At 40.1% G+C, this 10,681-nt stretch overlaps 1 protein-coding gene across 2 annotated transcripts; it reads left to right on the top strand.

Annotated features, from left to right (window-relative positions):
* The first annotated feature begins 1,410 nt into the window (after window positions 1–1,410).
* Window positions 1,411–8,964, top strand: LOC134087764 (glucose-induced degradation protein 8-B homolog). Of its 2 annotated transcripts, none has more exons than XM_062541477.1 (5): window positions 1,411–1,498; window positions 2,185–2,312; window positions 2,571–2,767; window positions 4,309–4,506; window positions 7,752–8,964. In XM_062541477.1, the coding sequence occupies exons 2-5, from the start codon at window positions 2,192–2,194 to the stop codon at window positions 7,923–7,925; spliced, it is 690 nt and encodes a 229-aa protein (XP_062397461.1). In that variant the 5' UTR covers window positions 1,411–1,498; window positions 2,185–2,191; the 3' UTR covers window positions 7,926–8,964. The 2 variants fall into 2 exon arrangements, with proteins under 2 accessions (XP_062397461.1, XP_062397460.1); XM_062541476.1 differs by having other exon boundaries at window positions 1,470–1,498; window positions 2,090–2,312.
* Window positions 8,965–10,681: the final 1,717 nt, after the last annotated feature.

Genomic DNA, 10,681 nt, shown 5'->3' with positions numbered 1-10,681 from the left:
ACACAAAAATGTTGTTGTTGTTGGTACATTGTCCTCGAGTCCATTTTGATGTGATAATTTAAAAATAGATTTTTTGTTTGTTTGTCTGTTTAGTTTAGTTTATGGAGTCGTTCAATGTATCAAGTGTGGCGTGGCACCGCACAAAATGCTTCTAGTGGCATCTGCTGGTTAAAACACATAATGGAATAATTTATCTTCCAGGCCTTCATGACTTGCACTTAGACTATTTGAGTTGTTATTTAATGTTATTAGGCCTATATAGGCAGAAAACTATAGCCGACATAAAAAGTAAATCTTCAGAAGATAAAAAGGTGTCCAAAAAATAGGGCCTACATAAGAAATGACAATAACTTGACAGGCATAACAACAAAGACAATTGGATCATCCGGATTTTTAAATCAATCTTTCAATCTTTATTGGGAAAACAGACACATCAAAACATGTTTTCAGTCACCTTGTTTTGTGTCGTTTATCCATATGCTTTAAAAGCACCTGGAGATTTGAAAAAAAAAAAAAAAAAAAACAATCTCATGGATTAACACCAACTGTCAAATCCACTGATTTTTCTAATACCTTTTGTCATATGATTGTTTTGCAAAAACAAAAGAAAATAAAGAGGATATATGGTGAATCAAAATGAATATCATTGGAGCTAAACAAATACCTTGCACTCCCCTCTTTGTTGATATCGGGGATTTTTAGAAGCTTATACGCATTTCACCCCACCCCCAACCATTGGCCCAAACTCACCCCCAAGACTGCTCCATTATCAGTGTGAATATTAATCTGTTATGCTTAAATTTGAGGTGACACTGACAGATTTGGTTATAAATAGAGGGTTGAGCCTCACAGACTATAGCCTACTGTGACAAAAGTGACCTTTTGTGTTGAAATATTGTTGTCCAACATATCGTCTCAATAGGCCTAGGATCACAGGCTGCCATTAGACTAGACCTAGATTAGGCTACTTGGAAAATGACAGAAATCAGTTTTGATACAGACAATGAGATTGATTAAATGGGAGCCATGATAAGTGCTTGAGAGACAAGTCGTGTTCATTTTCAATTAGACATATTATGATGTAGTATGGCCTAATGTAATGCTAAACAACTGGGCTCCTGGACTATAGGTCACACATTAGCTTATGCTTTTTCATCAGCAGTTTCATTCATGTCAGTAATAATTGCACTTAATTCCACGACGATATGTGAAACCCAGCAACATTACAGGCAATAGCCATCACAGACAAAGGCCACAATCCCACAACTGCTGCGCATTTTCGACAGTGAACCTAATGCATGGCCCTTTGCGCAGCTTTGACCCATTTGACCACGGTGAACGTGCCCATCAGTTTTAGCACAGCAACGATGACGTCACTCTTCTGACCAATCACTTCGCCCTACTGAAATCTCGTTCACCATTACACGACGTCTAGTCATCGCGCGATCCCTACCGCGGCCCAAATTCCTTGCTGCAACCAAGATTTTATAAAAAGCAGGTATGGTATAATTGTTACCCACGCCAATTTCTCACTAAAATGAAGCGATATGATGTATTAATTCGTTATGTTTTATCATGCATTGACCTAAACATTGTTATTCACTTATTTCTCTGTTTTGAAGCGTCTATTAGCGTCTCAAAAAGGACCAACTTCAGGCTTCAATGTTTTGCTCTTTACCGAGGCCTCAATTTACTGGATAGCTGGCACCTAAAGGGTAGCGGACTTCGACAACGTTAGCTTGTCGTAATTTTAAATTAAAAGGCGCCTAAAATGTTGACAAGTGTCCGTAGTAAAATAAACACTTGTTCTGATTTAGGCGAATTGCACTCCGTTTCAATGAATAACTAACTTATGGCATAAGCACGCCAGCGCAGAACAAGTTATCTGCCGGTAAACTTGTCTCATTCGTAGCTGGGTTAGACTGTTACCGTTAGCTACTTAGCTAACTATCGCTATGTTAACTTGCTAACTTACATTTCTGACATGATTGCTCATCATGATCTTCCGTAGTCTCCTGGAATAATGTAATTTGGTCACAAAACCGAAGCATCATCCTCTGTCAAAATAAACTTTGTTGTCGTTTTGTAGATTTTGTTCCGGGTTACATTGACGATGTGGTTCGTTGTGCCTCATTAAACAGTTGCTATAGATTTACCGTAACATTAATGTTACTGGTTTTGTAGCTTCTTCATGATGAGTTACGCTGAAAAGCCTGAGGATATTTCAAAAGATGAGTGGATGGACAAACTGAACAACGTGCACATCCAGCGAGCCGATATGAACCGACTGATCATGAACTACTTGGTCACAGGTGCGTCATCTCTTTCAGCATTCTGTCGTCATATTATGGTCAATTTTTTTCTTAACCCTGTAGCTAAGTCACATTTACAAGCCTATAAATATACTCGTGGTGTTATTTATTAAATTATTTAGTGATCTTGGTCATTCTGTTGTGGTGAACATATGACTGAGTCAGTAGGCCTAGCCTACTTGCCATGTTGTGAAGGGCAGTAAAAAAGAATACAGAAAGAAGGACTCTACAGCTCTTATATATTATGTCTGTCCACAGAGGGTTTTAAAGAGGCTGCAGAGAAATTCCGTATGGAGTCAGGCATTGAGCCAAGCGTGGATCTCGACTCCTTGGATGAACGGATAAAGATCCGTGAGATGATTTTAAAAGGTCAGATCCAGGAAGCAATTGCTCTCATCAATAGCCTTCATCCGGAGCTCCTCGACACCAACCGCTACCTGTATTTTCATCTGCAGGTAAGACTCTTCTCCACAGGACACAGAAAGCATCTGTATTGCGCTATAATGTGTTTATGCGTGTGCTAGTTTGCACACACTTAAAATGAAGTCAAGTCAAGTCGAGTCAAGTCAAATTTTATTTATATAGCACATTTAAAAGCAACAGCATTGCACCTAAGTGCTTTACATAGAACAAATAAATAACAATAATAATAATCATCAATAATAATAACAATAATAATAATAATACAATATTAGTAGGCAAAAGGATGGGCATTATGATAATATTAATGAAACATAGAAACTAAAAATAAAAACAAATAAGAAATTAAAGAAAAGTTAAGAAGTTAACACAACAGTGGAGATAAACAAAAAGGAAACATTTGAGGGAGAGGTGGAGAGGTCAGGGAGTGTTAAAAGCTAGGGAGAAGAGGTAAGTCTTTAAGTTGGATTTAAAGCTAGTAATAGTGGGGCAAGATTTGACAGTATCAGGAAGGCTATTCCAGAGTTGGGGGGCATAGACAGAAAAAGCTCTGTCACCTTTGGATTTAAGTGAAGCAGAGGGAATAGAAAGAAGACATTGTGAGGAAGAACGAAGAGGTCTAGGAGGACAGTAAGGAATTCACAGATGTATTGAGGTGCTAAGTCATGTAAGGCTTTATAAACAAAGAGCAGAATTTTATAATTAATTCTTTGTTCAACAGGGAGCCAGTGAAGTTTAGCCAACACAGGTGTAATGTGGTCACGTTTCTTAGATCCAGTTAGCAATCTTGCTGCAGCATTTTGGACAACCTGGAGTCTGTGCAGGGTTGACTTAGTTAAACCTACATACAATGAGTTGCAGTAATCAAGTCTAGATGATATGAAGGCATGTATAAGGACTTCTAAATCACTGTTGGAAAGACAGGACTTAAGTTTGGCTATTAGTCGAAGCTGGAAGAAACTCCCTTTGACCACGCTGTTGACTTGCTTGTTAAAAGTCAAAGCAGAGTCTAGGAAAACACCTAGGTTTTTAACAACACTGTGGTGGTTAACAGACAGAGGGCCAAGCGCCTTGCTAAGAGTGTTGACAGAGTTTGATGGTCCAAAAATGATCACTTCTGTTTTATTTTCATTAAGCTGTAAAAAATTGTTAGCCATCCAATTCTTAATGTCACTGAGACAAAGAAAAAGGTTGGTCAATGAACAGGAATTTTCAGGTGCCACTGGTATATAAAATTGGGTATCATCCGCATAGTGAAAACGTTTTTTTTTTTAGATTTCATGTTTTAAACTTGGACAAACATAGTATAGCTGTTATTTGTCATTCTAAATGACTTTAAACATGGAGAAATGTAGTTGGTATTCGTCTAAACTTTTGTTTTCTTTCTCCACTCCATTACATTTCACTCTTATATATCCACTTTTATCTCCATCTTCCATCTTACATTTACCTCCTCTTCTTTTCTTCTGCCCTTACCTCTTTTTCACCCTCTCTCTTCTGGTTTCTGACTTCTATCCCTGTCTTTATTTTTTCAATCCTACCCCTCTCCCATTTCCGCCACTCTTCGGCTCCGCAGCAACAGCACCTTATCGAGCTGATCCGTCTGCGGGAGACGGAGGCGGCGCTAGAGTTTGCCCAGACCCAGCTGGCGGAGCAGGGGGAGGAGAGCCGCGAGTGCCTGACCGAGATGGAGCGCACGCTGGCCCTGCTGGCCTTCGACAACCCAGAGGAGTCGCCCTTTGGAGACCTTCTCAATATGATGCAGCGGCAGAAAGTGAGTGAGTGAGTGAGTGAGTGAGAGTAGGGGGTCTGTTTGAACTTGAACTGTTTGTGAGTGAGTGAGTGAGTGAGTGAGTGAGTGAGTGAGTGAGTGAGTGAGTGAGTGAGTGAGTGAGTGAGTGAGTGAGTGAGTGAGTGTCTGTTTGGACTTGAGAGGAAATTTTATGGAATAACTTGTCAACCATTGTGCCCAAAATTACAACATTTTGGGGCATGTTGGTCTCAAGGAGGCACATCAACCACAACCATACAGTGCTATACTTTGGGAGCATGACCATGGAGGCTCATCACCATACTCCATGAGTGTAGCACTGTAGCTGTCTGACAACTCTAGCTGTTGGTTGCAGCAACTTGAGCTAGGTAGAACCGATTTTCAGTTTTTTTGTTTTGTTTTGTTTTTTGTATCGACAGTACTTTGTGACCTCTATTTCTATGACAGATCTATGTATGAGAAAAATCACTGGAATTGTACGTTGTCACATTCTGCATTCTTAACAAAAATGCCACCAGGAATCAATCAAACCCCAATACATTTGCGTGCCAATATATTCTGATATAAAGGTTTTACATGAGATTTGATATGCTGCATCCCTGCCTTATTCTTTAGATGCCAAATTTCATGAAATTGTGTCCGTACTATCTTAAGACATGCATGTGCCACTATCTTGTGATTCAAAGGCTCAAAGTTTATGGAATTCGACATCTTAAGTAACTTGCGTGCACATCCGTAAGCGATATAATCACTGCTTTTGGACACACATGCGGACATATACATACAGTGTACACAAACACACACAGGCACATACATGTCCACATATTCACACATACTGTATACACACACACACACACACACACATTGGCAGTACACACAAGTTTGTACAGCTACACATATATACCGGTGCGCACACATTCCTGTACATACAGACATACTCGCACAAGACCACACACACATACTGAAGAGTTAAGAACAAAATGATTCACTCTATCAATATGTTTGACAAGCTGCAAGACACTGTGGTAGAAACACGGAATCAGAAAAAGACACGTTTTAGATTAGATTAGATTAGATTAGATAGTACTTTATTGTCTGTTACACAAGGGTTAAAGAAAATTTTCTTTGACAAGGCTCCAATCACAAATAAACATTCACACAGACATATAAGGACAAGACATGGGGTGTTGAGGTATCAGCTGTGGTAATCATTTTTTGTTGTTCAGTATGGTTATTGCAGAAGGGATGAAGGATTTCTTATAAATATTCTTCCGGGCCAGTGGTACATTGAAACGCCTGCCTGATGGTAGTAGCTGGAAGGAGTGATGGAGGGGGTGAGAGTGGTCCGCTGTGATCAGGTTGGCTTTCCTGATCACTGAGCGACTGTACAGCTCAGATAGGGGGGTGTGGGGGGAACCAGTTATTTTGGCAGCATGGTTTACTATCCGGGAGAGTCTTGTTTTGTGCTTGATGGTGAGTTGGTTGTACCAGGAAGATATGTTGAAAGTGAGAACTGATTCAATGAGGGAGCGGTAGACCAAAGTTAGTACGTCCTTGCTGACCTGAAATGTCCTGAGTTTCCTGAGCAGATGAAGACGTTGTTGTGCTTTCTTGAATATTGTATTGGTGTGTTGTGAAAAGGACAGGGAAGTGTCTATTTCTGTGCCCAGGTACTTGAATACCTGCACTTGCTCCACTAGCTGACCCTGGATGTTAAGTGGCTGGAACAGAGGTGATGCCTTGTCTCTGCCCCCACAGCATAGCTCCTTTGTTTTTGCAATGTTGAGCTCTAAGGAGAGCTCAACAAAAGTTTCAGACAGGTTGTCCACTGCCTGCTGGTATCGGGCTAGGGCATCAGTGTGGGACATGTGTGCAACCAAGGCAATGTCATCTGCATATTTAAAAAGTGCCATACCTTCACTGTTACACTGAATGCTATTAGTGTACACTGAGAAGAGGATTGGGGATAAAACACAGCCTTGGGGGAGTCCAGAGTTTAAAATGAGCTTTGTTGATTTAGCCCCATTAAAAGACACCTGTTGTGGTCTGTCCAGCAGAAAGTGCTTTATCCACAGGGTGAGTGTTGGGTGAACCTGAAGATCTGATAGGTGATGTAAAAGTTTGTTGATGCTCACTGTGTTAAAAGCTGAGGAAAAGTCCATGAATAAAATCCTGGTGTGTGGGTGTGCTGAGTCCAGGTTTTTGGTGACAGTGTCTAAAAGTGTGAGGCTTGCATCCTCCACACCACGTCTTGCCCTGTAGGCAAACTGGTATGGGTCCAGCTTGTCTGACACCATGCCTGATAGGAGGTTACAGACCACCTTCTCCATGCATTTGCACAGCACAGATGTTAGTGCCACTGGTCTGTAGTCCTTCAGGGCCTCAGCAGGTGCCTTTTTGGGGATGGGAATGATGGTGGTTTCCCTCCACTGGTCAGGGACACAGCCAGAGTCCAGTAGGTGTTGGAACAGCCTGGTGAGAACGCCACTTAGCTGAGTGGAGCATTCCTTTAGCGCCCTCCCTCTAAGCCTGTCAGGGCCAGAGACCTTGTGTGGATTAATTCTGCGCAGTGTGGAGGTCACCAGCTGTTCATCAATGCGGAGGGGGTGTGCAGAAATCAATTCACATTCGTATCACAATTCAAGCTCTACCAATTTACAATCAATTTATCGATTCCATTTTTTAACAGCGTTTAAGCTATAGTCCTGAAATGAGTTTGACTCGCTCGCCATTCCCATAGATGGCACAGTGTCTATTTCACACTCTGATGCCTGGGCACTCTCTACTTGACATAATGAAAAGAACGAGCTCAGCAGAGGTAGGCCAGAGCTCTGAGGTAGCCTAGTCGGCGCCAATGCCCATGTTCGGAAGTCCTTCGCTATGTGTAACTGCTGGCAATTGCAACAGGTTTCATTGGAAGTGAAAGCAGACGGATGGATCAGCTGACCGTTTGATTCCAGTCCCTTGTTGTATGTGGCAAACTATTTGTTTCTCAACAGAAGCCATGAAACGGTAAAAGGCCAACAAATTGATTTAAAAAGACTTGTCTGTTTGGCTATATGCTTAGGATCATTGTGTGATTTTATGGTCCAATGCCGCCTCTGTGACCGTCCTGCAGTGAGGGTTAAGGACGTTTCTGTTGTGTGTTTCAGTTTGTGATGTGTGTTTGTTATGACTACTGCATTTTCTATGTTGAAATATTTAAATGACTTAAAACTGATTCTGAATATTAATAACCGTCTCCACAGGTATGGAGTGAGGTAAACCAGGCGGTACTGGATTATGAAAACAGAGAATCAACACCAAAACTGGCGAAGCTGCTGAAGTTACTGCTTTGGGCACAGAACGAACTGGATCAAAAGAAAGTGAGATACCCCAAAATGACAGACCTGAGCAAGGGCACAATTGAAGATCCCAAGTAGAATGAAAAACAAAATGGACACCTACACTCATTTCTCTTTTTATTTATGAACAGTCATGGACTGGACTATATATTATATATTATAAGACTGTATGTATAAATATATACACTTTGTTGATGCTTTTGAGAGAATTTACATAATCCAAGGTACAAACTGTATATGGTTCTATTTCAAAACTAATTATCACTACAGAAGTAATACTATAACATATACACAAAGTCTGAGGCTTTTTAATTGTCACTACTGGGTTAACTTAACAGTATTTACCACTGTTTTATGTTTGAGCATCATGTTCATTTTTACCGTTTTTAAACCACTGTTTTGCATTGAGTGTGCAGGGGGATCATTTGTACATACAGTGTGAGCTCTTATGCCTAAATTAGGCTTTGTAATGGACGCCGAGGTAAATTTACCTGTGTTTTTTTGTTAGGTCCATTGCTTTAAGGATTATTTTGTATTTCAAAGAAAAGACCATAAGATTCTTCAACTGTGAACTGGTGGGGTTGAGCATTGCTTGGCTGTTCTTGTTTGTGTGATACAGCTGAGCTGGACTGACTTCATGTCTGACTTGAAATTCACTTGATGGAGTTTATGGTCAGATCTGTCATTTAGACTTTCTGTCTCTAGTGGTACATAAGATTTTCTCTGCTTTTTTTTCTCTCATCTCTGAATAGGGAGGGTGCCCTTGTGTGAATTTTTCAGTATGCGGTTGTTTTTAAGTTATCAGGAAGTACTGAAAGGTCAATGCTTTCCATACGCAGTCATGTTGATCCCAGTTTTTCTAGTCATACATGTGGTGATTAAATTTGTATGTTTTCCTTATTTACTATGAACCGGTAATGCCTTGTAAATGCTTTGTAATTTCTTTTTTTTTTCATTTTTAAACCAGCTGCTATGTCTTTTCTTTGTCAAATTTGCTGCCATTGCATTGTAGGGGTTTGCTCATGCATACACACAAACCACAAAAGCAAAGTCCATATTTTGAAAAGTTTTTGAGAAGATATTTACAGATATAGGCTAATAAAATGATGTAAACAAATGCCAAATTGATCCTGTATTCCTTTGTTTGCATTACTGCACTCATTAAAGAGAGCTGACTGAATATTTATAGAACAGCTGTCTCAGGACCTGTGAGGTATTCCAAGTGTGTGGTTTGTTGACAAATTTGGTGACCACACAGTAAGTGGTTAAGCCTCCTAATCGAATATTCCTACATGCCTCATTTCCTCAGAGGTGGAAAACTCCAGCTTCAGTGAGTAAAAGTCCTACCTCATATCTGTGCCAATCATTCATTTAAATCGGCTCGTTCTAATCAGCACAACTCTTCAGTTAGGTAGAGCAGCCAGAGAGGGTTAAAGCGGAGTGAGAGGCGCAAACGTTCGAACATTTCCGTGTTCTGTTTTTGCAAAGGGGAAGGGGGCGAAATCCCCCTTTAAGCAGACCTAGAAAGGGACGTTACATTCTAATTTAACTGCTTGCTAATATGACAGAGATCAATACCCCACTATGACGACTTTGCGACACGTCTCTTTAAGCAGACAGGAACTGTTCGAATTTTGCTTCCATAGAGATGCATTATGTTGCTCTGTCTTGTCAGTAATGAAGGAACTTTGGAGCAGCTAATTGATGAGATCACCTGTGTTAAGTCCAGAACCAATATTTGATACAAGGATGATCGGACTTTTACTCACTGAAGCTGTTTTCCACCTCTGCATTTCATGTCTCTTCTAGGAGTTTTACCACTGAGTTAACTTACCCATGTATGTCACTAAACTTGAATGTCATGGCTGAATTTGTATCCTTACAGCTTTTTCAAAGAATGCTTAACTTTCTTGAGTGAAGAAATAGCAATTAAATTGCATGGTGAGCTGCATCACAGGGGTGTCAAACATAAGTAAGGTCCCAGGTCAGATCACATTTTCAGTTTCACATGGCCCCCCAGATGTTTCGAATATGAAGGGAAAATTAGAACAAAAAAAGTTCTTCATACCGGTATTCAGTTGTCTTCAGCAATTTTAAGAGATATCTCTGATAAATTGGTTAAACGCTACAAACAATCCTCAGGAGGGAAGAGGCTGAAAAAGCTGACAGGAAAGTAAAGGATATTTTGAGAGAAAGAGCAGTACATGATTTGTACTTATGTGCTTGTCAGTTGAGTAAAGGAGTATATCATCAAACAACACTGAAAAATGATAATGACCATGACAATGACGCCCCCATGGTTTCAGAGATCACTTGTTTATCTTGCGTACATTATTCTAAAATGGCTCAGACAAATTTGTGTATATGCCTAAAAAGATGATGAATTATTGGATTAGAGTGATGTTTACAACTAACTTGGTATTACATGTGTATTTGATCCTGTATTCAGTCATTCAGCCTTTTTAAATGGAGAAAAGCCACTTTGTATCATCATGCACCTAAATGAACATGGACCAGAGAAATCAAAGGAAAGATTTGCACGAGGGGATCAGAAATAAAATTATAGGCAAGCATGTTAAAGGTATAGGCTATCAGAACATCTCCAGATATGCAGTGACTACTGATGTCCGACAAGGCCATAGCCATAGCCAAATGGTCCTTACAAATTCATGAACAGATGGAGTGATATGTTTATATGTTCCATTTTTACAGTAGTGCCTAAGTGTTACATAGGCCCTGTTCTTCCCCAATGTTTCACCCCCTTTTAATGTTGTTGTGTCATATGACATTCCATAACTATTTTGTATTTTATGTAGAAACTTGAGCATCATGTA

This window comes from Sardina pilchardus, chromosome 7 (genome assembly GCF_963854185.1).
Source record: "Sardina pilchardus chromosome 7, fSarPil1.1, whole genome shotgun sequence".
Taxonomy (NCBI): domain Eukaryota; kingdom Metazoa; phylum Chordata; class Actinopteri; order Clupeiformes; family Clupeidae; genus Sardina; species Sardina pilchardus.
Note: the sequence above shows the minus strand (reverse complement) of the source record. Positions and strands in the feature narration are given on the sequence as shown.